At 52.9% G+C, this 27320-nt stretch overlaps 1 protein-coding gene and 1 pseudogene across 1 annotated transcript; one reads left to right on the top strand and one right to left on the bottom strand.

Moving 5' to 3' along the window:
- Positions 1-771: 771 nt before the first annotated feature.
- LOC135568513 (coilin-like) lies at positions 772-12256 on the bottom strand (annotated as a pseudogene).
- A 2202-nt stretch (positions 12257-14458) lies between these two features.
- Positions 14459-24469, top strand: LOC135568512 (proline-rich protein 36-like). Its single transcript, XM_065015305.1, has 24 exons — positions 14459-14595; positions 16675-16792; positions 16835-17041; positions 17131-17577; positions 17671-17773; positions 17917-18112; positions 18300-18453; positions 18541-18715; positions 18988-19286; positions 19672-19864; positions 19952-20107; positions 20336-20439; positions 20576-20722; positions 20854-20949; positions 21042-21384; positions 21475-21623; positions 21711-21812; positions 21904-22191; positions 22333-22765; positions 22813-22969; positions 23056-23309; positions 23403-23743; positions 23835-23937; positions 24081-24469. Exons 1-24 carry the CDS (start codon positions 14459-14461, stop codon positions 24467-24469), a joined length of 5091 nt encoding a protein of 1696 aa, XP_064871377.1.
- Positions 24470-27320: the final 2851 nt, after the last annotated feature.

Raw genomic sequence — 27320 nt, forward strand, 5'->3', positions numbered from 1 at the left:
TGTCCCCCTGCCCGAACTGAAGCCCCAAATCCACAAAATGTTCGACCCGAATATAACCATCAGCATCCTCATCACACACGTCGAATACCTCCTTGAGCTTTTTCAGGAACCCTAGAAGCTGTTCTTGGTCGGGGAAGACGTTTCCTTCCATCTTAAGAGTTCGGTTTGTCAGATAACGTCGTTATTGGACGGACTTTGTTTGAATTGGTTCTGTATTCGCCATCATTCCGGTTGCTGTTCTCCGCTGGTGCCGTTGCTGACTGGCTCGGTTGGTGCTGTGACATCAGCAGCATCCCGTTACGGACTGGGAAGGACCACTGATCGACGCGCGGTGGGTAGAGACGATAAATGGCTACGATTCACGATCATGAAGGAAAAAAAACATCTGCCCATGAGCGTGTTTTCAAAGTGTCAGGTCAGGTGTTTTTATGTTATGATACTGAGAAAGATACAATTTGATGTTATTGTGACACCATCTAGCTCCTTGGTTGTTTTCCAACCATAGGACTATTGAACAGAATTGGAAGTTAATCATTACTGTAATATCAACGTAAAATAAATGGTGATATTTAAAAAGAAAAAAAAAACAGAACCTAATATGACACGTTTTCCAATCGCCAATGTATGTATTGTCCTTGTACACGCCCCAGCTCCATGGTTACCCTGAATAGCTACTTTACGTTCCATTAAATTGTCCTGACCTCTGGTGTGGATGCTATTCTTGATAACTACTGGAACTAGGGCATAGCTTAAGAAACCCCACCTATCCGGTCATAGGATATCAAACTTTATTATCTTACAAACTATTTTTTTTTAAATTCAAGATGGACATTCACAGTTATATCAATGTGTAAAAAAAATAAAGTAAAGAGACCAAAGAGGAAATAACATTTGAAGGTACTTAAGCAACCTACCCTGTACCCCTCCCTTCCACAATACAACATTAGAAGATGTTTTAAGTAAATCATTAAAATGGTGCTCATCACACCCAGAACTAAAACTAATCAATAGCTTTAATCCAGACTTTGATTAGCTGAATCCAAGGTTCTGGTCAATTTCATTTTAACTCGTCTACTGAGGAAATAAACTGAAACGCAAAACTATTGAATTTAACAAATCTCCATTAAAAAAACATCCTGAATTAGTTGAGTCAACCACATGTTGACAGTAAGGCTGGTTTCCCAGACCCAGATTAAGGTTCTACTCCTGAACTAAACATAATCATAGTCAATGAAACATCTCCAGCTTAATCTGGGTTCAGGGTAAACTGTCTATGGAGGTGTCAGAACAAGCCACAGTCGATCCAACCAGAAACGGACTGGGCATGGGGCAGATCCGGCAAATGCCAGATTTGGGCTGGTCCATCTTTAACTTAGTCTAAATTGGGGTTGTGTGCTGAATTATTATAATTTGGCCAATACTGGGGAACTCAAGTGGGGGAAATGGGCCAGTGTGTTAGAAATGCCTGGGCCAAGTCGACCAAGAACGTCCATCTTGTTCCTCAGCTCAAATTCCCAACAACTAGCCTGGGTTCCAGCAGTGAGTCCCAACGTTCAGTCACCTGCAGAGAGAGAGAGAGAAAAAGACACTGAAATGGGATTCTATTCAATTCTATGGGAGTGACATCACAAACACATCCCCATGGCAACCGGAAAACCACAACATTCCAAATTCTGCACATACAGCTGTTTTATTGGAAAGTATTTAACCTCCATTATGCCTGGTTTAAAGTCTCCCAACAGGTTTCTCTTTCAACTAAACGATTATAAGGGACATTCATTGGACAATGAACAGCTTCCCTCAACATGTGGGTGATGGGGTTAAAATGCAGTCAGGGACAATAGAGAGGGGGTCAAGCTTATCCATACTGTGTCACAGAGCCAGTACAGTGAGAAGAGGCCTGCTTAGTGAAGAGAGGATGGTCAATGGAACCAAAACATTCAAAGGTTAAGCCCCCCCCCCCCAGAGTGTTAAGCCACCCCCAGACCCCCAGAGTGTTAAGCCACCCCAGAGTGTTAAGCCACCCCCCAGAGTGTTAAGCCCCAGCCCCCAGAGTGTTAAGCCACACACCACCCCACAGAGTGTTAAGCCCCCCCTCCCACAGAGTGTTAAGCCACCCCCCACAGAGCCACCCCCGTTAAGCCACCCCCCCCACCCCCAGAGTGTTCCACCCCCCCCCCCCCCCCCAGAGTGTTAAGCCCCCCCAGAGTGTTAAGCCACCCCCAGAGTGTTAAGCCACACCACCCCCCAGAGTGTTAAGCCACCCCCACCCCCAGAATGTTAAGCCACCCCCAGTCCCCCCCAGAGTGTTAAGCCACCCCCCAGAGTGTTAAGCCACCCCCACCCCCAGAGTGTTAAGCCACCCCCCCCACAGAGTGTTAAGCCACCCCCACCCCCCCAGAGTGTTAAGCCACCCCCACCCCCAGAGTGTTAAGCCACCCCCAGAGTGTTAAGCCACCCCCCACCCACCCCCCCACCCCCCCCCCAGAGTGTTAAGCCACCCCCACCCCCCCCCAGAGTGTTAAGCCACCCCACCCCCCCAGAGTGTTAAGCCACCCCCACCCCCCCCAGTGTTAAGCCACCCCCACCCCCCCAGAGTGTTAAGCCACCCCCCCCCACCCCCAGAGTGTTAAGCCACCCCCAGAGTGTTAACCACCCCCAGAGTGTTAAGCCACCCCCCCCACCCACCCCCAGAGTGTTAAGCCACCCCCACCCCCCCCAGAGTGTTAAGCCACCCCCACCCCTCCCAGAGTGTTAAGCCACCCCCACCCCCTCCCAGTGTTAAGCCACCCCCACCCCTCCCAGTGTTAAGCCACCCCCCCCCTCCCAGAGTGTTAAGCCACCCCCACCCCTCCCAGTGTTAAGCCACCCCCCAGTGTTAAGCCACCCCCACCCTCCCAGTGTTAAGCCACCCCCAGTGTTAAGCCAGACCCTGGCTCTGACATACAATCTGATAATACATTATTGTAGAAATGAAGTCTAAATTGTGATGAATGTGTGCAGATCAATTGTGCTGCAGGATCAGTGTGCATATAGGCAGGTTCTGTGAAATAACACTGTAGTAACAGTATTATATGTCTTACCCAGGAGCCCCGGGACACAGCGTACTCCACACTGATTCTATTGGTTTTATTCATGTATATATAAACGTACAGTAACAGTATTTTATGTCTTACCCAGGAGCCCCGGGACACAGCGTACTCCACACTGATTCTATTGGTTTTATTCATGTATATATAAACGTACAGTAACAGTATTTTATGTCTTACCCTGGAGCCCCGGGACACAGCGTACTCCACACTGATTCTATTGGTTTTATTCATGTATATATAAAACATACAGTAACAGTATTTTATGTCTTACCCTGGAGCCCCGGGACACAGCGTACTCCACACTCTCGGATCCGTCCGCGTTCTGATACACCAGGTCAAACTTCCCCGGCTCCACTGGCGCTGAGGGGAAGACAGACATGTTAAGGTTGGTCCATCTTGGTAAGGTCCAATGACAGGTAGTGGCAGGTGAGGGGCAGACAATGACAGGTACAGGTGAGGACAATAGTGTGCCAGGTGAGGGGCAGACAATGACAGGTAGTGCCAGGTGAGGGGCAGACAATGACAGGTAGTGCAGGTGAGGGCAGACAATGACAGGTAGTGCCAGGTGACAGGTAGTGCCAGGTGAGGGGCATGACAATGACAGGTAGTGCCAGGTGAGGGCAGACAATGACAGGTAGTGCCAGGTGAGGGGCAGACAATGACATGTAGTGCCAGGTGAGGGGCAGACAATGACAGGTAGTGCCAGGTGAGGGCAGACAATGAGGTAGTGCCAGGTGAGGGGGCAATGACAGGTAGTGCCAGGTGAGGTAGTGCCAGGTGAGGGCAGCAATGACAGGTAGTGCCAGGTGAGGACAATGAGGGGCAGGCAATGACAGGTAGTGCCAGGTGAGGTAGTGCAGGTGAGGGCAGACAATGACAGGTAGTGCCAGGTGAGGGGCAGACAATGACAGGTAGTGCCAAGGTGAGGGGCAGACAATGACAGGTAGTGCCAAGGTGAGGGGCAGACAATGACAGGTAGTGCCAGGTGAGGGGCAGACAATGACAGGTAGTGCCAGGTGAGGGGCAGACAATGACAGGTAGTGCCAGGTAAGGGGCAGACAATGACAGGTAGTGCCGGGTGAGGGCAGACAATGACAGGTAGTGCAATGACAGGTAGGTGAGGGGCAGACAATGACAGGTAGTGCCAGACAATGACAGGTAGTGCGGGTGAGGGGCAGACAATGACAGGTAGTGCAGACAATGACAGGTAGTGCGGGTGAGGGGCAGACAATGACAGGTAGTGCCGGGTGAGGTAGTGCCGGGTGAGGGCAGACAATGACAGGTAGTGCCGGGTGAGACAATGACAGGTAGTGCCGGGTGCAATGACAAGGTGAGGGGCAGACAATGACAGGTAGTGCCAAGGTGAGGGGCAGACAATGACAGGTAGTGCCAGGTGAGGGGCAGACAATGACAGGTAGTGCCAGGTGAGGGGCAGACAATGACAGGTAGTGCCAAGGTGCCTTCAGATGGCTGAGGGAAACATTGTCCGAGTCCCGATTCTCCACCTTTCTCCCAAAGTTGCACACTGGAACACTTCTCATCATGGATGTAACAGTGGAAGCTCACTCCAGCCAATCATTACATCAATACAATGACAGGAAGTTGTGCCAGTGCATTCTGGGAGAAGGGTGGAGTATCGCCATTCAACAGTTATTTCCTTCATTTCCCCCCATTCGTTTAAACTGTTAAGTGAGGGATCTTCATCCTAGCTTGATAAGCAGAGAGCAGTCATCCGTTTGGCCGTACCTTGATAAGCAGAGAGCAGTCATCCGTTTGGTCTTACCTTGATAAGCAGAGAGCAGTCATCTGTTTGGCCTTACCTTGATAAGCAGAGAGCAGTCATCCGTTTGGCCTTACCTTGATAAGCAGAGAGCAGTCATCCGTTTGGCCTTACCTTGATAAGCAGAGAGCAGTCATCCGTTTGGCCTTACCTTGATAAGCAGAGAGCAGTCATCCGTTTGGCCTTACCTTGATAAGCAGAGAGCAGTCATCCGTTTGGCCTTACCTTGATAAGCAGAGAGCAGTCATCCGTTTGGCCTTACCTTGATAAGCAGAGAGCAGTCATCCGTTTGGTCTTACCTTGATAAGCAGAGAGCAGTCATCCGTTTGGTCTTACCTTGATAAGCAGACTGGAGCATCAACATTACTTGAATAAGTAGAGAGCAGTCATCCGTTTTGTCTTACCTTGATAAGCAGAGAGCAGTCATCCGTTTTGTCTTACCTTGATAAGTAGAGAGCAGTCATCCGTTTGATCTTACCTTGATAAGCAGAGAGCAGTCATCCGTTTGTTCTACCTTGATAAGCAGAGAGCAGTCATCCGTTTGGTCTTACCTTGATAAGTAGAGAGCAGTCATCCGTTTTGTCTTACCTTGATAAGTAGAGAGCAGTCATCCGTTTTGTCCTACCTTGATAAGCAGAGAGCAGTCATCCGTTTTGTCCTACCTTGATAAGTAGAGAGCAGTTCGAGCTCAATCTGTTTGGTGCTGTGGTCAAAATGAATGATTTTCCCCTCCTGATAGACAAACGGGGAGACACACAGTGTTAAAGAACATTACCCAAATGAAACCGATTATATTTTTAAATATGTAGCATATAAACATTTCTTACCACATGTATTTAGTCCTAGTTCAGGACATAACTTAAGAAAAAAAAGTGCTGTCCACCTACGGTTAGAGAAAACAGTTCCTAACCGTGTTCACACAGCTGTTTCTCCTCAAGTTATACCAGACAGAGAGAGAAAACAGTTCCTAACCCTGTTCACACAGCTGTTTCTCCTCAAGTTATACCAGACAGAGAGAAAACAGTTCCTAACCCTGTTCACACAGCTGTTTCTCCTCAAGTTATACCAGACAGAGAGAAAACAGTTCCTAACCCTGTTCACACAGCTGTTTCTCCTCAAGTTATACCAGACAGAGAGAAAACAGTTCCTAACCGTGTTCACACAGCTGTTTCTCCTCAAGTTATACCAGACACAGAGAGAGAAAACAGTTCCTAACCCTGTTCACACAGCTGTTTCTCCTCAGGTTATACCAGACAGAGAGAAAACAGTTCCTAACCCTGTTCACACAGCTGTTTCTCCTCAAGTTATACCAGACAGAGAGAAAACAGTTCCTAACCCTGTTCACACAGCTCTTTCTCCTCAAGTTATACCAGACACAGAGAGAAAACAGTTCCTAACCGTGTTCACACAGCTGTTTCTCCTCAAGTTATACCAGACACAGAGAGAGAAAACAGTTCCTAACCCTGTTCACACAGCTGTTTCTCCTCAAGTTATACCAGACACAGGAGAGAAAACAGTTCCTAACCCTGTTCACACAGCTGTTTCTCCTCAAGTTATACCAGACAGAGGAGAGAGAAAACAGCGAGTCTTTCAACTATTTTTACTTACTTTATACTCCGACACCTCTGGTGTGTAGTTCTCTGTCAGCTCCAGCAGCTGTGAACACACACACCACACACACACACGACAGAGTGATTACATGGAGTTACATGGAGGTGTGTAGCACCTTAGCAACACACAACTCTACAGTCGTCTCTCACTGTTCTTCTATGTTAATTAAAGAGGTTTTATTCACATGGAAAACGGAGGGTCTTACAGTGGTAAGAAAAAGGTATGTGAACCCTTTGGAATTACCTGGATTTCTGGATGAATTACCTGGATTTCTGGATGAATTACCTGGATTTCTGCATAAATTGGTCATCACATTTGACCTGATCTTCATCTAAGTTACAACAATAGACAAAACACAGTGTGCTTAAAACTAATAACACACAAATGACTGTATTTTTCTTGTCTATATTGAATACATCATTTGAACATTCACAACGTAGGTTGGAAAAAGTATGTGAACCCCGAGGCTAATGACTTCTCCAAAAGCTAATTGGAGTCAGGAGTCGGCTAACCTGGAGTCCAATCAATGAGACGAGATTGGAGATGTTGGTTAGAGCTGCCCAGCCCTTTAAAAAAAAAACTCACAAAATTTGAGTTTGCTATTCACAAGAAGCATTGCCCGATGTGAACCATGCCTCGAACAAAAGAGATCAGAAGACCTAAGATTAAGAATGATTGATTTGCATAAAGCTGGAAAGGGTTACAAAGTATCTCTAAAAGCCTTGATGTTCATCAGTCCTCGGTCAGACAAATGGTCTATAAATGGATGAAGTTCTTCACTGTTGCTACTTTCCCTAGGAGTGGCTGTCCTGCAAAGATGACTGCAAGAGCACAGAGCAGAATGATCAATGAGGTTAAGAAGAATCCTAGAGTGTCAGCTTAAGACTTACAGAAATCTCTGGAACATGCTAACATCTCTGTTGACGAGTCTTCGATACGTAAAACACTAAACAAGAATGGTGTTCATGGGAGGACGCCACGGAAGAAGCCATTGCTGCAAGTCTGAAGTTCGCAAAAGAGCACCTTGATGTTCCACAGCTCTTAGCGGCAAAATATTCTGTGGGCAGATGAAACTACAGTTGAGTTGTTTGGAAGGAACAGACATCACTATGTGTGGAGAAAAAAAGCCCAGCACACCAACATCAAAACCTCATCCCAACTGTAAAGTACAGTGGAGGGAGAATCAAGGTTTGGGGCTGCTTTGTTGCCTCAGGGCCTGGACAGCTTGCTATCGTCGGCAGAAAAATGAATTCCCAAGTTTATCAAGACATTTTGCAGGAGAATGTAAGGCTATCTGTACGCCAATTGAAGTTCAACAGAAGTTGGGTGATGAAACAGGACAACGACCCAAAACACAGAAGTTAAACCAACAACAGAATGGCTTCAACAGAAGAAAATACGCCTTCTGGAGTGGCCCTGACCTCAACCCGATTTGAGATGCTGTGGCATGACCTCGAGAGAGCGGTTTACACCAGACATCCCAAGAACATTGCTGAACTGAAGCGGTTTTGTAAAGAGGAATGGTCCAAAATTCCTCCTGACCGTTGTACTGGTCTGACCTACAACTACAGGACACATTCGGTTGAGGTTATTGCTGCGAAAGGAGAGTCAACCAGTTATTAAATCCAAGGCTTTACAACCCTCCACTGTGCATGTTTACAACCCTCCACTGTGCATGTTTACAACCCTCCACTGTGCATGTTTACAACCCCCCACTGTGCATGTTTACAACCCTCCACTGTGCATGTTTACAACCCTCCACTGTGCATGTTTACACCCCTCCACTGTGCATGTTTACACCCCTCCACTGTGCATGTTTACAACCCTCCACTGTGCATGTTTACAACCCCGCACTGTGCATGTTTACAACCCTCCACTGTGCATGTTTACACCCCTCCACTGTGCATGTTTACACGGGGGGTTCAAGAAAGACATGAAAACATATAATTGTTTGTTATTAGTTTTAAGCAGCAGACTGTCTATTGTTGTGACTTAGGTGAAGATCAGATAAAATGTGATGATGAATGAATGCAGAAATCCAGGTAATGCCAAAGGGTTCACCTACTTTCTCTTGCCGTTGTACATCAGCAGCATCTTTAACTCTTTCCCTCCTCGACCAGGGAGAGTCGACTGAATTAGTACAGCTAGGAGTTTCCTGGTCACATGACCTGAGTGAAGGTAAAACGCATTGCTTCCATTTGAACCCTGTGTATCAGACTGGGCTGTGGTGAGTTACCTCAACGGGAACCTCGCGGTCAGCAGGTCTATAAGAGGTGGGTTACCTCGGTCTATAAGAGGTGGGTTATCGACGGTCTATAAGAGGTGGGTTACCTCGGTCTATAAGAGGTTGACGGTTACCTCGACGGTCTATAAGAGGTGGGTTACCTCGAAGGTCTATAAGAGGTGGGTTACCTCGACGGTCTATAAGAGGTGGGTTACCTCGACGGTCTATAAGTGGTGGGTTACGGTCTATAAGAGGTGGGTTACCTCGACGGTCTATAAGAGTCTATAAGCGGTGGGTTACCGCGACGGTCTATAAGAGGTGGGTTACCGCGGTCGGTCTATAAGAGGTGGGTTACCTCGAAGGTCTATAAGAGGTGGGTTACCTCGGTCTATAAGAGGTGGGTTACCTCGGTCTATAAGAGGTGGGTTACCTCGACTGTCTATAAGTGGTGGGTTACCTCGACGGTCTATAAGAGGTGGGTTACCTCGACGGTCTATAAGAGGTGGGTTACCTCGACGGTCGGTCTATAAGAGGTGGGTTACCTCGACGGTCTATAAGAGGTGGGTTACCTCGACGGTCTATAAGAGGTGGGTTGGGTTACCTCCGGTCTATAAGAGGTGGGTTACGGTCTATAAGAGGTGGGTTACCTCGACGGTCTATAAGAGGTGGGTTACCTCGACGGTCTATAAGAGGTGGGTTACCTCGACGGTCTATAAGAGGTGGGTTACCTCGACGGTCTATAAGAGGTGGGTTACCTCGACGGTCTATAAGAGGTGGGTTACCTCGACGGTCTATAAGAGGTGGGTTACCTCGACGGTCTATAAGAGGTGGGTTACCTCGACGGTCTATGGTGGATTACCTCGGAGAGGTGGGTTACCTCGACGGTCTATAAGAGGTGGGTTACCTCGGTTACCTCGACGGTCTATAAGAGGTGGGTTACCTCGGTCTATACGAGGTGGGTTACCTCGGCGGTCTATAAGAGGTGGGTTACCTCGACGGTCTATAAGAGGTGGGTTACCTCGACGGTCTATAAAAGGTGGGTTACCTCGGTCTATAAGAGGTGGGTTACCTCGGTCTATAAGCGGTGGGTTACCTCGGCGGTCTATAAAAGGTGGGTTACCTTGAAGGCGATCTTCTGTCCGTCCTGAGGGGGAGCAGCTAGGAGGGGCATCTCACTGTAGTCCCTCTTGGGGACACTCTCCGATGGGTTCTGAAGGCGATCTTCTGTCCGTCCTGAGGGACAGCACACACACACACCTATAAATATCATACCTCCCACATCACAGGTTACAGAATGCCACAGGGTTGGTGTCGAGTCCATTTCAATTCAGGAAGTAAAATGCCAATTCCAGTTCTGAGCTTTTCAATGAGAATTTTTTTTAAACAATCTAAATGACTTGAATTGACCAACCCTGGAATACCGTGTAGCAGTCAGTTGACTTACCTGGAACACCACAGAGCTGTTAATCAGGGAGTCCTTCTGGTACGATGGTGGCTGAGGAGTCTGCTGTCGCTGTCCACCTTCATAGTTGAAATAAAACCCTGCATTATCTCCTCCCCCTGCCCCGCTATCTTCCCCTCTCCCACCTCTACCCCCACCACGAGGACCCCTGTCCCACTCCCCACTTCTACCCCCACCACGAGGACCCCTGTCCCAGTCCCCTCTAACCCCCCTACCTCCACCACCCCAACTCTGGCCTCCATCCCCTCTACCCCTAACCCCTCTACCCCCACCTCTCCGCACCCCTAGGGCTTCCCCTGCCTCTCCAGGTGGGTTGTGCTGCCATAGCAGGGACTATCCCCATCCCCAGGCCCGGTTGTTTGATAACCAGCTGGATCTCCTCCTCACTACTACTACTACTAGAGCCTGGGCTCTCAGGCCTCCTGTGGGCCTTCTGCACTGCTGGGGTAGAGCCTGGCCCTGGAGCATTAGCTCTCTGGCCAGGGGATACAGAGGTCCTGGGACCTGAGGAAGGGAGGCTGACCCTGGAGGGGGTGGTTTTGTCTCTAGGACCAGCTCTGGGGCCGGTGGGTATAGTGGTAGGAGGAGTGGCAGCAGGTTTGGATAGAGGAGTTTGGTTTTTAACGGGAGGTTTGCCTGTGGTGGCTTTGCTAGAGGCATCGTCACCCGATGAGTCTGAGGAGTCCGAATCAGATGATGAGGGAGGTGGGCGTGGTTTCTTAATGGGGACTCGGGGTTTAACTACAGGGGTGGCTTTAGATGTGACAGGGGGTGTAGAGCTAGCAGAGTGTGATTTGGGGGGGTAGTTTCTGCATGGGGGTTTTACTGGGGGCCTCCTCCTCCTCACTACTGCTTTCACTGGAATCAGAAGAGTCGTCCGTTTCCCCATTCGGGGTCTTTGCTGTGGCTTTACCGTTAACAGATACTGCTGGATCCTTCTTATTTTTTTTGTCCGCTTTGACTACGGTGGGAGAGGGTCCTGTAGACGAGGTGGGAGAGGGTCCTGTGGATGAGGTGGGAGAGGGTCCTGTGGATGAGGTGGGAGGGGGTCCTGTGGATGAGGTGGGAGGGGGTCCTGTGGACGAAGCAGTGGTTTTGGTCACCACCTTATTTTTCATTTTCTTCTTCTGTTTCTGCTTGTCTTCTTTCCTCCTCTCTTCAACCGCAGCCTGGTTGGAATCGGCCACCTGACTCTCCTTCTTTCTCTTCTTCTTCTTCCACTCTTCACTCACTCGGTTCTGTGTGGGCTCCTCCTCCTCGGCATCTCTCCTCCTCTTCTTGGACTTCACAACAGATGTGTTCGACTGACTTCCATTCGAAAGGGTTAGGGTGTCCACCTTCACTCTGTCAATCAACACAACACGGAGGGTTGGAACGGTAGATATTCTCAAAGTACTAGGGGTGGTGTGTGTGAAAACAGATCGGCCTAGGCTAAGACCAGGCTTGCAGTGCAATCCCTCTATTGTTTTGTTGCAAGCCGGTGTAGCTAGCTACCTAGTTAGGCTGTATAACCAACCCAAATAAATTGAATGAACCAACCACGTGGGTTAGATCACAGACTGAAATCCTAATGAAAGTTACAGCGCCATTAGCTCTTGTCCAAAGCACTAGCGCAGGTCTAGAGCTAAGCGTGGATCAGACTGGATAAAAACATGTCTGGCTAGGCGGGTGTGTGTGACGCACCTGATGCTGTCGTTATCTCGGACTACGTAGATGCTCTCTGTGTGCGGCAGATAGCAGTCTTCAATGAACAGACTCAAAATGCTCCTGCGACTGAAGTCGAACTTTTCCCTGATCACGCTGGCTATGTCTGCTACCACGCGGCATTTGTTCAGATCCACGAGGACCCAGCACATGCGACAGTCGGATACCGAGGGCGGCGGGTAATCAAAATACAATCGCACCCGTATCACATTGGTATTGGAGGCTGCCATTGTTGCTGTGTGGAAGGAAATCTATCTCACACGCCGTTCAGAAAACTAGTTGCCTGTCTTTTGAAGAGTTGACTCGTTCAGTTACTGCCACCTGTTGGTACGGAAGGGAATTAGCCAGCTAAATATTTCATTCAACTCTCCCTCAAACCGGAAGCACTAGCCGGTTCCCACTAGATAACACAGCCACAAAGTCAATTATACTCTAAAATCTTTGGTAGGGGTAGTTGAAAACATAAAAAAAACATAAGTCCGGTAAAGAGGCAGTCTTTACATGTTTTATTAACAAATAGCCTAACAATTGATGAGCAGAACCTAGTAGTAGGCAACAGTAGGAACCATTTTGGTCAACAACAAAACATTCATTAGGGACAGATCTACAAACAGCTTTTACAACTGATTTAAACAGAGTAGACGACAAAGTAGAAGCATTTATGTATGTAGACACATAGCTGGTGAGGTAGTGCATGTCAGTGTCGTGTGTAAAGTTGACTATAGAATGTGAGACTAATGCTTCGAATAAAAACCAAAATCATGATGTAATGACAGGCAGCCTATGATAAACATATTGCTTGAAAAACTCAGTAACTCCTCCAACACCTGATTTTACCCCGTCACGTTTTTCCACATTGAGGAACCATCTCCATTCAACTCCAAAATTCTATTAAACTTTTCTAGACTCTCTTCAGCGCAAAGAAACCTGTAAATTGTAGTGAAGATGCATGTTTCACGAGCTGTGGTCCTTCCATAATTGTGCAACGCCATGCGTGTTGTTGTGATACACCAGTTTTTTGGCGCTTTCAAGACAACTGGGAACTCAACACACACACACAAAAGAGACAAATAATGGCAGTGATCTTCAGGTCTGAAAGTCAGAGCTCTAGCAAGATGCCTGAGTTTCCGACTTTGAATTCGGAGTTGGATGACCTTTCAAAACTATTTTCCCCAGTCGGAGCTCGTTCTCCCCTCCCTTTCCCCGAGTTGTCTTGAATGCACCGAAGTCTGAGATTTCTGAGTTCCCAGTTGTTTTGAATGCAGCATCTCAACCATCGTTCTTATTGTGCGCTAGCTCTCTACGTCATCACTACAAGCACCATTTGATTCACCAGATACTCTACATGCCCACGTTCTGATACACCAAGCACAGAGAGGGTCTGATCAAAAAGCCAATGGAAAGCTAAGTGCCCACCCAGCCGAGCTCAGCGAGGAGAACGAGAGAGAGCAGGGTTGTACACCAAAGTTTACATAGCCGAATTCAACACGTACATTCCAAAATGCGGACAAATATTGACATATAAATCGATTACAAATTACATGACCCTCCCCTGGACTAAATACAAGAAAATACTAAACCCTCCCCCATTTTCCTCCAGGTAACAATTCCTTAAATTTCGACCGCTAACTAACTAACTAGTTGCTTAGCTGGCTAGTTGCATTCTTATATATTTGTAAAAAATCTGATTATTCGACCAACTGTAATGTGAAGCTGCTGTTTTCATTCCTCCTATTGGATTGTTACAAAACTTGACTTCCCCATTTCAAAACAAACGCTCTGACTGGAAGCACTGAGGAGCCGAATGTTTCACACGGTTTAAATATGCGATTCCCTTTCTTGCCAATAGGCGACAGCAGAGTATACTCAATCTTTAGTAGTAGTAGTTGTAAACACCAAGTGGCAGTATTTTCAACCAAGCATTTTCTTAATGTACATCAGTGGCTCCCAACCTTTTGGTTAATGTACCACCAAGTCCATTTTACTCTGCCCAGAGTACCCCCTCATGCCCATTACTAGTAAGCCTATGGCCTCAGGCTTCTCAGGTACCCCCTGTGGATATGCCCATTACCCCCCAGGGGTTCTGGTACCGCTGGTTAGGATACATGGATATACATAAGACATGGAAACCTTCACAGAAGATGTATCAAACCATGGAAACCTTCACAGAATATGTATCAAACAATGGAAACCTTCACAGAAGATGTATCAAGACATGGAAACCTTCACAGAAGATGTATCAAGACATGGAAACCTTCACAGAAGATGTATCACGACATGGAAACCTTCACAGAAGATATATTAAACCATGGAAACCTTCACAGAAGATGTATCAAACCATGGGAACCTTCACAGAAGATGTATCAAACCATGGAAACCTTCACAGAAGATGTATCAAGACATGGAACTTCACAGAAGATGTATCAAGACATGGAAACCTTCACAGAAGATGTATCAACCCATGGAAACCTTCACAGAAGATGTATCAAGACATGGAAACCTTCACAGAAGATGTATCAAGACATGGAAACCTTCACCGAAGATGTATCAAGACATGGAAACCTTCACAGAAGATGTATCAAGACATGGAAACCTTCACAGAAGATGTTCAAGACATGGAAAAGAAGATGTATCAAGACATGGAAACCTTCACCGAAGATGTATCAAGACATGGAAACCTTCACAGAAGATGTATCAAGACATGGAAACCTTCACAGAAGATGTATCAAGACATGGAAACCTTCACCGAAGATGTATCAACCCATGGAAACCTTCACAGAAGATGTATCAAGACATGGAGAAGATGTATCAAGACAGACACCGAAGATGTATCAAGACATGGAAACCTTCACAGAAGATGTCATCATGGAAACCTTCACAGAAGATGTATCAAGACATGGAAACCTTCACCGAAGATGTATCAAGACATGGAAACCTTCACCGAAGATGTATCAAGACATGGAAACCTTCACAGAAGATGTATCAAGACATGGAAACCTTCACAGAAGATGTATCAAGGCATAGAAACCTTCACAGAAGATGTATCAAACCATGGAAACCTTCACAGAAGATGTATCAAACCATGGAAACCTTCACAGAAGATGTATCAAGACATGGAACCTTCACAGAAGATGTATCAAACCATGGAAACCTTCACAGAAGATGTATCAAGACATGGAACCTTCACAGAAGATGTATCAAACCATGGAAACCTTCACAGAAGATGTATCAAGACATGGAAACCTCCACAGAAGATGTATCAAACCATGGAAACCTTCACAGAAGATGTATCAAGACATGGAAACCTTCACAGAAGATGTATCAAACCATGGAAACCTTCACAGAAGATGTATCAAGACATGGAAACCTTCACAGAAGATGTATCAAACCATGGAAACCTTCACAGAAGATGTATCAAACCATGTTTTTTAACAAACAGCTTTTACAACTGATTTAAACAGAGTAGACGACAAAGTAGAAGCAATTTTGGTCAACTAAAAATCCCTCCTTAAAATATACCAACAATTATAAACTGGGTGGTTCCAGCCTTGAATGCTGATTGGCTGACAGCCGTGGTATATGAGACCGTATACCACAGGTATGACAAAACATGTGTTATTACTGCTCTAATTACTTTAGTAACCATTTTATAATAGCAATAAGGTCCGAGGGGCTGTGGTATATGGTCAATATACCACGGCTAAGGTCTGTGTCCAGGCTCCCCGCTCTGCATCGCGTGAAAGAACAGCCCTAAGCCGTGGTATATTGGCCATATACCACAGCCCCTCGGGTCTTATTGCTTCAACGTAGTATTGTATATATATATATATATATCAGAGCTACATAAAGAAACGACCTAGTATGTAAAGATGTAGGATTGCTTCAAGTTATATTTAGTTGATTGCCAACATGAACTGAGCATCAACAACCTTCCAAAGTAATCTAATACGTTTGTGGATAACCTTTGGCGCCACACTCCTGTTGTTCAGACAGGAGTCTATTGATTAGTGTACACTGAGCAAAACATTTTGCAATGAAAACAAGAGTTTCTATTGGACGAATTCAGGTAAGTCCCACCCGTTTCGTATTCTTCTGTTTGGTTCTGTTGGGTTTCTAGTGAATAAACCCCACGGCAGCTACTTGTGAACCCTCTGACGGTGACGTACTGTTAGCCACAGCAATCAGTAGTTTACTGGTGGTACTGAGACAGTGGGTTTGACTGGTACGATACTCAAAGGAGACTGTCCATGGACAACAAATGGAAAAACTCTCTTGTTAACAAAGTTGTAACGAAGTCAGTATACTGATATTTTGTTAATGGGGGGTTCATAGAATTCCCCACATCCTCTGTCCATGTCCACAAACACCCTGATCCTCCGAGGTCTGTCTCTTACTGCACTTTAATGAACCATATTTATGACCAGTATCCTGTACTACAGAGGAGATGAGTCTGTAGATCCCATCCTTGTACAACAGACTGCAGTATGACCAGTACCCTGTTCTACAGAGGAGATGAGTCTGTAGATCCCATCCTTGTACAACACAGTATGACCAGTACCCTGTTCTACAGAGGAGATGAGTCTGTAGATCCCATCCTTGTACAACACAGTATGACCAGTACCCTGTTCTACAGAGGAGATGAGTCTGTAGATCCCATCCTTGTCCAACAGACTGCAGTTTGACCAGTACCCTGTTCTACAGAGGAGATGAGTCTGTAGATCCCATCCTTGTACAACACAGTATGACCAGTACCCTGTTCTACAGAGGAGATGAGTCTGTAGATCCCATCCTTGTCCAACAGACTGCAGTTTGACCAGGTGAAGTTTGCCCCCCCCCCTCGGCTCCTACGGCCCACACCCAGCCTCCAGTGTCCGTTGCCTCCCCCTCTCGGCTCCTACGGCCCACACCCAGCCTCCAGTGTCCGTTGCCCCCCCCTCTCGGCTCCTACGGCCCACACCCAGCCTCCAGTGTCTGTTGCCCCCCTCGGCTCCTACGGCCCACACCCAGCCTCCAGTGTCCGTTGCCTCCCCCCCCCTATCGGCTCCTACGGCCCACACCCAGCCTCCAGTGTCCGTTGCCCCCCCCTCTCGACTCCTACGGCCCACACCCAGCCTCCAGTGTCTGTTGCCCCCCCTCTCGACTCCTACGGCCCACACCCAGCCTCCAGTGTCTGTTGCCCCCCCTCTCGGCTCCTACGGCCCACACCCAGCCTCCAGTGTCCGTTGCCCCCCTCTCGGCTCATACGGCCCACACCCAGCCTCCAGTGTCCGTTGCCCCCCTCTCGGCTCCTACGGCCCACACCCAGCCTCCAGTGTCCGTTGCCCCCCCTCTCGCTCCTACGGCCCACACCCAGCCTCCAGTGTCCGTTGCCTCCCCCCCTCTCGGCTCCTACGGCCCACACCCAGCCTCCAGTGTCCGTTGCCCCCCCTCTCGACTCCTACGGCCCACACCCAGCCTCCAGTGTCTGTTGCCCCCCTCGGCTCCTACGGCCCACACCCAGCCTCCAGTGTCCGTTGCCTCCCCCCTCTCGGCTCCTACGGCCCACACCCAGCCTCCAGTGTCCGTTGCCCCCCCTCTCGACTCCTACGGCCCACACCCAGTCTCCAGTGTCTGTTGCCCCCCCCTCTCGACTCCTACGGCCCACACCCAGCCTCCAGTGTCCGTTGCCCCCCTCTCGGCTCATACGGCCCACACCCAGCCTCCAGTGTCCGTTGGCCCCCCCCTCTCGGCTCCTACGGCCCACACCCAGCCTCCAGTGTCCGTTGCCCCCCTCTCGGCTCCTACGGCCCACACCCAGCCTCCAGTGTCTGTTGCCCCCCCTCTCGGCTCCTACGGCCCACAACCAGCCTCCAGCGTCCGTTGCCCCCCTCTCGGCTCCTTCGGCCCACACCCAGCCTCCAGTGTCCGTTGCCCCCCCCCCCTCTCGGCTCCTACGGCCCACACCCAGCCTCCAGTGTCCGTTGCCCCCCTCTCGGCTCCTACGGCCCACACCCAGCCTCCAGTGTCCGTTGCCCCCCTCTCGGCTCCTACGGCCCACACCCAGCCTCCAGTGTCCGTTGCCCCCCTCTCGGCTCCTACGGCCCACACCCAGCCTCCAGTGTCCGTTGCCCCCCGGCTCCTTCGGCCCACACCCAGCCTCCAGTGTCCGTTGCCCCCCCCTCTCGGCTCATACGGCCCACACCCAGCCTCCAGTGTCCGTTGCCCCCCTCTCGGCTCATACGGCCCACACCCAGCCTCCAGTGTCCGTTGCCCCCCTCTCGGCTCCTACGGCCCACACCCAGCCTCCAGTGTCCGTTGCCCCCCTCTCGGCTCCTACGGCCCACACCCAGCCTCCAGTGTCCGTTGCCCCCCCTCTCGGCTCCTACGGCCCACACCCAGCCTCCAGTGTCCGTTGCCCCCCTCTCGGCTCCTACGGCCCACACCCAGCCTCCAGTGTCCGTTGCCTCCCCCTCTCGGCTCCTACGGCCCACACCCAGCCTCCAGTGTCCGTTGCCCCCCCCTCTCGGCTCTACGGCCCACACCCAGCCTCCAGTGTCCGTTGCCCCCTCTCGGCTCCTCGGCCCCACACCCAGCCTCCAGTGTCCGTTGCCCCCTCTCGGCTCCTACGGCCCACACCCAGCCTCCAGTGTCCGTTGCCCCCCCTCTCGGCTCCTCGGCCCACACCCAGCCTCCAGTGTCCGTTGCCCCCCCCTCTCGGCTCCTACGGCCCACACCCAGCCTCCAGTGTCCGTTGCCCCCCCCTCGCTCGCCCACACCCAGCTCCAGTGTCCGTTGGCCCACACCCAGCCTCCAGTGTCCGTTGCCCCCCTCTCGGCTCCTACGGCCCACACCCAGCCTCCAGTGTCCGTTGCCCCCCTCTCGGCTCCTACGGCCCACACCCAGCCTCCAGTGTCCGTTGCCCCCCTCTCGGCTCCTCGGCCCACACCCAGCCTCCAGTGTCCGTTGCCCCCCTCTCGGCTCTCGGCCCACACCCAGCCTCCAGTGTCCGTTGCCCCCCTGCTCCTACGGCCCACACCCAGCCTCCAGTGTCCGTTGCCCCCCTCTCGGCTCCTCGGCCCACACCCAGCCTCCAGTGTCCGTTGCCCCCCCTCTCGGCTCCACGGCCCACACCCAGCCTCCAGTGTCCGTTGCCCCCCCTCCTCGGCCCACACCCAGCCTCCAGTGTCCGTTGCCCCCCTCTCGGCTCTGGGCACACCCACGGCCCACACCCAGCCTCCAGTGTCCGTTGCCCCCCCTCTCGGCTCCTACGGCCCACACCCAGCCTCCAGTGTCCGTTGCCCCCCTCTCGGCTCCCACGGCCCACACCCAGCCTCCAGTGTCCGTTGCCCCCCCTCTCGCTCCTACGGCCCACACCCAGCCTCCAGTGTCCGTTGCCCCCCCCTCTCGGCTCCTACGGCCCACACCCAGCCTCCAGTGTCCGTTGCCCCCCTCTCGGCTCCCTACGGCCCACACCCAGCCTCCAGTGTCCGTTGCCCCCCCCTCTCGGCTCCTACGGCCCACACCCAGCCTCCAGTGTCCGTTGCCCCCCCCTCTCGGCTCCTACGGCCCACACCCAGCCTCCAGTGTCCGTTGCCCCCCCCCCTCTCGGCTCCTCGGCCCACACCCAGCCTCCAGTGTCCGTTGCCCCCTCTCGGCTCCTACGGCCCACACCCAGCCTCCAGTGTCCGTTGCCCCCCCTCTCGGCTCCTACGGCCCACACCCAGCCTCCAGTGTCCGTTGCCCCCCTCTCGGCTCCTACGGCCCACACCCAGCCTCCAGTGTCCGTTGCCCCCTCTCGGCTCCTACGGCCCACACCCAGCCTCCAGTGTCCGTTGCCCCCCTCTCGGCTCCTACGGCCCACAACCAGCCTCCAGTGTCCGTTGCCCCCTCTCGGCTCCCGGCCCACCCAGCCTCCAGTGTCCGTTGCCCCCCTCTCGGCTCCTCGGCATTACACCCAGCCTCCAGTGTCCGTTGCCCCCCTCTCGCTCCTCGGCCCACACCCAGCCTCCAGTGTCCGTTGCCCCCCTCTCGGCTCCTCGGCCCACACCCAGCCTCCAGTGTCCGTTGCCCCCCTCTCGGCTCCTACGGCCCACACCCAGCCTCCAGTGTCCGTTGCCCCCCCTCTCGGCTCCTCCGGCCCACACCCAGCCTCCAGTGTCCGTTGCCCCCCCCCTCTCGGCTCCCTTCCGGCCCCACCCAGCCTCCAGTGTCCGTTGCCCCCCTCTCGGCTCCTCGGCCCACACCCAGCCTCCAGTGTCCGTTGCCCCCCTCTCGGCTCCTACGGCCCACACCCAGCCTCCAGTGTCCGTTGCCCCCCTCTCGGCTCCTACGGCCCACACCCAGCCTCCAGTGTCCGTTGCCCCCTCTCGGCTCCTACGGCCCACACCCAGCCTCCAGTGTCCGTTGCCCCCTCTCGGCTCCTCGGCCCACACCCAGCCTCCAGTGTCCGTTGCCCCCCTCTCGGCTCCTCGGCCCACACCCAGCCTCCAGTGTCCGTTTGCCCCCTCTCGGCTCCTACGGCCCACAACCAGCCTCCAGCGTCCGTTGCCCCCCTCTCGGCTCCTTCGGCCCACACCCAGCCTCCAGTGTCCGTTGCCCCCCTCTCGGCTCCTACGGCCCACACCCAGCCTCCAGTGTCCGTTGCCCCCCCTCTCGGCTCCTACGGCCCACACCCAGCCTCCAGTGTCCGTTGCCCCCCTCTCGGCTCCTCGGCCCACACCCAGCCTCCAGTGTCCGTTGCCCCCCCTCTCGGCTCCTACGGCCCCACCCAGCCTCCAGTGTCCGTTGCCCCCGGCTCCTTCGGCCCACACCCAGCCTCCAGTGTCCGTTGCCCCCCTCTCGGCTCATACGGCCCACACCCAGCCTCCAGTGTCCGTTGCCCCCCCTCTCGGCTCCTCGGCCCACACCCAGCCTCCAGTGTCCGTTGCCCCCCTCTCGGCTCCTACGGCCCACACCCAGCCTCCAGTGTCCGTTGTCCCCCTCTCGGCTCCCTCCCACCCAGCCTCAGTGTCTGTTGCCCCCCTCTCGGCCCACACCCAGCCTCCAGTGTCCGTTGCCTCCCCCCCCTCTCGGCTCCTACGGCCACACCCAGCCTCCAGTGTCCGTTGCCCCCCCTCTCGGCTCCTACGGCCCACACCCAGCCTCCAGTGTCCGTTGCCCCCCCCTCTCGGCTCCTCGGCCCACACCCAGCCTCCAGTGTCCGTTGCCCCCCCTCTCGGCTCCTACGGCCCACACCCAGCCTCCAGTGTCCGTTGCCCCCGGCTCCTTCGGCCCACACCCAGCCTCCAGTGTCCGTTGCCCCCTCTCGCTCATACGGCCCACCCAGCCTCCAGTGTCTGTTGCCCCCCTCCCCCTCTCGGCTCATACGGCCACACCCAGCCTCCAGTGTCCGTTGCCCCCCTCTCGGCTCCTACGGCCCACAACCAGCCTCCAGCGTCCGTTGCCCCCCCTCTCGGCTCCTTCGGCCCACACCCAGCCTCCAGTGTCCGTTGCCCCCCTCTCGGCTCCCTACGGCCCACACCCAGCCTCCAGTGTCCGTTGCCCCCCCCCTCTCGGCTCCTCGGCCCACACCCAGCCTCCAGTGTCCGTTGCCCCCCTCTCGGCTCCTACGGCCCACACCCAGCCTCCAGTGTCCGTTGCCCCCCTCTCGGCTCCTACGGCCCACACCCAGCCTCCAGTGTCCGTTGCCCCCGGCTCCTTCGGCCCACACCCAGCCTCCAGTGTCCGTTTGCCCCCCCCTCTCGCTCATACGGCCCACACCCAGCCTCCAGTGTCCGTTGCCCCCCTCTCGCTCATACGGCCCACACCCAGCCTCCAGTGTCCGTTGCCCCCCTCTCGGCTCCTACGGCCCACACCCAGCCTCCAGTGTCCGTTGCCCCCCTCTCGGCTCCTCGGCCCACACCCAGCCTCAGTGTCCGTTGTCCCCCTCTCGGCTCCTACGGCCCACACCCAGCCTCCAGTGTCTGTTGCCCCCCCTCTCGGCTCCTACGGCCCACACCCAGCCTCCAGTGTCCGTTGCCTCCCCCCTCTCGGCTCCTCGGCCCACACCCAGCCTCCAGTGTCCGTTGCCCCCTCTCGCTCCTCGGCCCACACCCAGCCTCAGTGTCCGTTGCCCCCCCCTCTCGGCTCCTACGGCCCACACCCAGCCTCCAGTGTCCGTTGCCCCCTCTCGGCTCTACGGCCCACACCCAGCCTCCAGTGTCCGTTGCCCCCGGCTCCTTCGGCCCCACCCAGCCTCCAGTGTCCGTTGCCCCCCTCTCGGCTCATCGGCCCCACCCAGCCTCCAGTGTCTGTTGCCCCCCTCCCCCCTCTCGGCTCATCGGCCCACACCCAGCCTCCAGTGTCCGTTGCCCCCCTCTCGGCTCCTCGGCCCCACCCAGCCTCCAGTGTCTGTTGCCCCCCTCTCGGCTCCTCGGCCCCACCCAGCCTCCAGTGTCCGTTGCCCCCCCTCTCGGCTCCTCGGCCCACACCCAGCCTCCAGTGTCCGTTGCCCCCCTCTCGGCTCCTACGGCCCACAACCAGCCTCCAGTGTCCGTTGCCCCCCTCTCGGCTGCTACGGCCCACCCAGCCTCCAGTGTCTGTTGCCCCCCTCTCGCTCCTACGGCCCACACCCAGCCTCCAGTGTCCGTTGCCCCCCTCTCGGCTCCTCGGCCCACACCCAGCCTCCAGTGTCCGTTTGCCCCCCCCTCTCGACTCCTACGGCCCACACCCAGCCTCCAGTGTCTGTTGCCCCCCCTCTCGCTCTCGGCCCACACCCAGCCTCCAGTGTCCGTTGCCTCCCCCCTTCGGCTCCTACGGCCCACACCCAGCCTCCAGTGTCCGTTGCCCCCCTCTCGGCTCCTCGGCCCACAACCAGCCTCCAGTGTCCGTTGCCCCCCCCTCTCGGCTCCTACGGCCCACACCCAGCCTCCAGTGTCTGTTGCCCCTCCCCCCCCTCTCGGCTCCTACGGCCCACACCCAGCCTCCAGTGTCTGTTGCCCCCCTCTCGGCTCCTCGGCCCACACCCAGCCTCCAGTGTCTGTTGCCCCCCCCTCTCGGCTCTCTCCTACGGCCCACACCCAGCCTCCAGTGTCCGTTGCCCCCCTCTCGGCTCCTTCGGCCCACACCCAGCCTCCAGTGTCCGTTGCCCCCCCCCTCTCGCTCCTCGGCCCACACCCAGCCTCCAGTGTCTGTTGCCCCCCTCTCGGCTCCTCGGCCCACCCAGCCTCCAGTGTCCGTTGCCTCACCCCCCCTTCGGCTCCTACGGCCCACACCCAGCCTCCAGTGTCCGTTGCCCCCCTCTCGGCTCCTACGGCCCCAACCCAGCCTCCAGTGTCCGTTGCCCCCCTCTCGCTCCTACGGCCACACCCAGCCTCCAGTGTCTGTTGCCCCTCCCCCCTCTCGGCTCCTCGGCCCACACCCAGCCTCCAGTGTCTGTGCCCCCCCCTCTCGGCTCCTCGGCCCACACCCAGCCTCAGTGTCTGTTGCCCCCCTCTCGGCTCCTCTCCTACGGCCCACACCCAGCCTCCAGTGTCCGTTGCCCCCCTCTCGGCTCCTTCGGCCCACACCCAGCCTCCAGTGTCCGTTGCCCCCCTCTCGGCTCCTACGGCCCACACCCAGCCTCCAGTGTCCGTTGCCCCTCCCCCCTCGGCTCCTCGGCCCACACCCAGCCTCCAGTGTCCGTTGCCCCCTCTCGGCTCCTACGGCCCACACCCAGCCTCCAGTGTCCGTTGCCCCCCGGCTCCTTCGGCCACACCCAGCCTCCAGTGTCCGTTGCCCCCCTCTCGGCTCATACGGCCCACACCCAGCCTCCAGTGTCTGTTGCCCCCCCCTCTCGGCTCATACGGCCCACACCCAGCCTCAGTGTCCGTTGCCCCCCTCTCGGCTCCTACGGCCCACACCCAGCCTCCAGTGTCTGTTGCCCCCCTCTCGGCTCCTACGGCCCACACCCAGCCTCCAGTGTCCGTTGCCTCCCCCCCCTCTCGGCTCCTCGGCCCCACCCAGCCTCCAGTGTCCGTTGCCCCCCTCTCGGCTCCTACGATTTACAACCAGCCTCCAGTGTCCGTTGGCCCCCCTCTCGGCTCCTACGGCCCACCCAGCCTCCAGTGTCTGCCCCCCCCCCCCCCCTCTCGGCTCCTACGGCCCACACCCAGCCTCCAGTGTCCGTTGCCCCCCCTCTCGGCTCCTTCGGCCCACACCCAGCCTCCAGTGTCCGTTGCCCCCCCTCTCGGCTCCTCGGCCCACACCCAGCCTCCAGTGTCCGTTGCCCCCCTCTCGGCTCCTTGGCCCACACCCAGCCTCCAGTGTCCGTTGCCCCCCCCTCTCGGGCTCCCTCGGCCACGCCCAGCCTCCAGTGTCCGTTGCCCCCCCTCTCGGCTCCTCGGCCCACCCAGCCTCCAGTGTCGTTGCCCCCCCTCCTGGCTCCTACGGCCCACACCCAGCCTCAGTGTCCGTTGCCCCCCGGCTCCTTCGGCCCACCCAGCCTCCAGTGTCCGTCCCGTCCCAACAGTGTTCCACTGAGTGATATGCCTCTGAGCCCAGGACGGAAGAAACCTATTTCTGTTGTCAGGACTCTGAGGTGCCACAATGTTTTCAGGAACTTTACATACTTGTCAAGTCATCTGAGTGGGCAGTGTTGAGGTCCAGAACCACAGGAGTGGAGGAGAAATAGAGACATTCTGAAGTAGAACCTTTGATTCTGATACAGTAGTTCCCTTATTTCATTGAAATTGTAAACCTACATATTGCACAGTATAATCACACATTGATACTCACTACAGGTCAGAATGTCCTTCATCTTCTCCGACACTCTGAAGCGCAGGTTGCCCAGGTGTTTTGGCCACGTCGACCAGCCATCCCGAGACCCGGTCTTGTTCAGGTACAGCAACGCGTCAGTCTCTGGAGGAACATTCAGGAGTCAGGGCTGCTTTGGGGCTGGGTTCAGAACAACAGAGGAGAGAGGGAAATAAGGGGGGAGAGAGATAGAGACAGAGATGGTTGACTTACCTTGTATTTGCTGTGGCTTTACATTTCTGCAGGTCAAATGAGAGAATCAAAATCAATCAATACCTACCAGTCAATCAATCAAACCCACAGATCATGTGTACTTGGAGAGAGCAGTCTTGAGTTGAAGGAATGAGATGTCAACTCATCCCAGCTCCTGCTCTAGGGTTTGATCATGGGGTCATAGGTCACCTCCCTGACCAAGGCCCTTCTCCCCCGATAGCTCAGTTTGGCAGGTCGGCCAGCTCTAGGATGAGTCTTGGTGGTTCCAAATTTCTTCCATTTAAGAATGATGGAGGTCACTGTGTTCTTGGGGGATCTTCAAAGCTGCAGACATGGTTCCCTTCTCCAGATCTGTGTCTCGACACAATCATGTCTCAGAGTTCTACGGACAATTCCTTCTACCTCATGGCTTAGTTCTTGCTCTGACATACACTGTCAACTGTGGGACCTTTTATAGACAGGTGTGTGCCTTTCCAAATCATGTCCATTCATTTTAATGTACCACAGGTGGACTCCAATGAAGTTGTAGAAACATCTCTAGGATGATCAATGAAAACAGGATGCTCCTGAGCTGAATATCGAGTCTCATAGCAAAGGGTCTGAATACTTATGTAAATAAGGTATTTCTGTTTTTTACATTCTTAATAAATTTGCTAAAATTTGTAAAAACATGTTTTCGCTGTCGTTATGAGGTATTGTGTGTAGATTGATGAGGAAAAGGTTTTATTTAATCCATTTTAGAATACTGCTGTAACATAACAGCATTTGGAAAAGGTCCAGTGGTCTGAATACTTTCCGAATGCACTGTAGGTGTTGTTTGACAGACCACCAAAAACACGACTGCTACCCCATTGAAGAATCTACTCAAGAGTACAAGTAGCCAAGATAAACATATATTTTCACGATTTCACTATAATCTAAATCAATGTTTTGGGACGCATTCAGTCTTTTTTTTCGACCTCATAATGAAATATAAAGCTGTGAAAACGACCCAACATGTTTCTGATTTCTGTTTGGCTTGGATGCATATTTTATCTGGTTGAAACACTATCAGCTTTTATGATGCTGACAAAGATAGCACCTCTACAGATGGTATCTAACTGCACATTCGGATTCTCTCAAGATGCTGAGATTAATAAATAATATCTCCACTCCTGTTTCCAAATTTTAAAAATTGCCGACATTTGGTGTATAATTTTACTGAAAAAAAATGTTAATTCAGCAGAAGTTAATGTTAAGGCAATGTGAGAGGTTATAGACCTACAGTCAGTGTCCAGATTTCAATTCCCATTCAATCCATTTGAGAAGTTCCTTTGACGTGTTTTAGGCCTATTTGAAGTCCCGACTTGTGACTGTCGAACTTGTATTGTGCCTCACAATCACCACACATGACAAAGCCGGCACTGCTATCATCGTCTTTTACCATTTCACCAAATATTTCTCAAACATTAATTTCCTGTCCCTCCCTTCTCTTTATTTTCAACTCTCCATTTCGCAGCTTTTCTATTATTGAATTAAACTCCGACATTGTCCCTTTTCAGCTCCATGGATCAATGTGAACTTTGTCTGCCCGTTCCAAAAGCACTTGGCGATAGGCATGTAGGCTGTTTGGCGCACATACCCAACTCGGCTTTAAAAGCTGCTACGCAATAATACCAGAGAGCCTAAAATAAATAAATAAACTACTTTTTTATTTAGCCTATAGATATAAATGACACAATAATTATATATTTATGGATTTTTGTTTCGTTTTCTCTTTATTCAACCCGCCCTTCATCAACATATTTTCAGGAGGAACTGACGACTGTCCTAACCATGGGGACTGCGGGCTACGAGTCAACCCGTGCATCACTAAAGGTGAGAGTTTAAAAATGCTCCCAAACACAATTTAACCAAGCGCTTTAGACCTGAGTGTCCATAGGGTCTGTGTAGCAGTCTGGATGTTTGACATTCCTAGTACAAGGTACAATAGCATAAATAAATTCACTGTCTGTACCAGAACATAGACATGTCTACTTGTCATTATACTGTCAGTTTCAGTGAGGCTAGTTAACGTTAAACAGTCTCTCTCCACTGGCATAAATATTAATATTTTCAGGATGAACTGGTGACTACCCTGAATAGGGTATGGAGGAACTGGTGACTACCCTGAATAGGGTATGGAGGAACTGATGACTACCCTGAATAGGCTATGGAGGAACTGGTGACTACCCTGAATAGGGTATGGAGGAACTGGTGACTACCCTGAATAGGCTATGGATGAACTGGTGACTACCCTGAATAGGGTATGGATGAACTGGTGACTACCCTGAATAGGCTATGGATGAACTGGTGACTACCCTGAATAGGGTATGGAGGAACTGGTGACTACCTGAATAGGCTATGGAGGAACTGATGACTACCCTGAATAGGCTATGGAGGAACTGGTGACTATCCTGAATAGGCTATGGAGGAACTGATGACTACCCTGAATAGGCTATGGAG

Source organism: Oncorhynchus nerka, unplaced genomic scaffold, assembly GCF_034236695.1.
Source record: "Oncorhynchus nerka isolate Pitt River unplaced genomic scaffold, Oner_Uvic_2.0 unplaced_scaffold_1531, whole genome shotgun sequence".
In the NCBI taxonomy this organism is placed as follows: domain Eukaryota; kingdom Metazoa; phylum Chordata; class Actinopteri; order Salmoniformes; family Salmonidae; genus Oncorhynchus; species Oncorhynchus nerka.

Coding starts and splice junctions, on each gene's coding strand:
- LOC135568512 (XM_065015305.1), top strand. CDS start 14,459: ATGGAAACCTTCACAGAAGATGTTCAAGACATGGAAAAGAAGATGTAT. Junction 20,108..20,335: donor GCCCACACCCAGCCTCCAGT/GTCCGTTGCCCC, acceptor GCCCACACCCAG/CCTCCAGTGTCCGTTTGCCC. Junction 23,744..23,834: donor GCCCACACCCAGCCTCCAGT/GTCTGTTGCCCC, acceptor GGCCCCACCCAG/CCTCCAGTGTCCGTTGCCCC.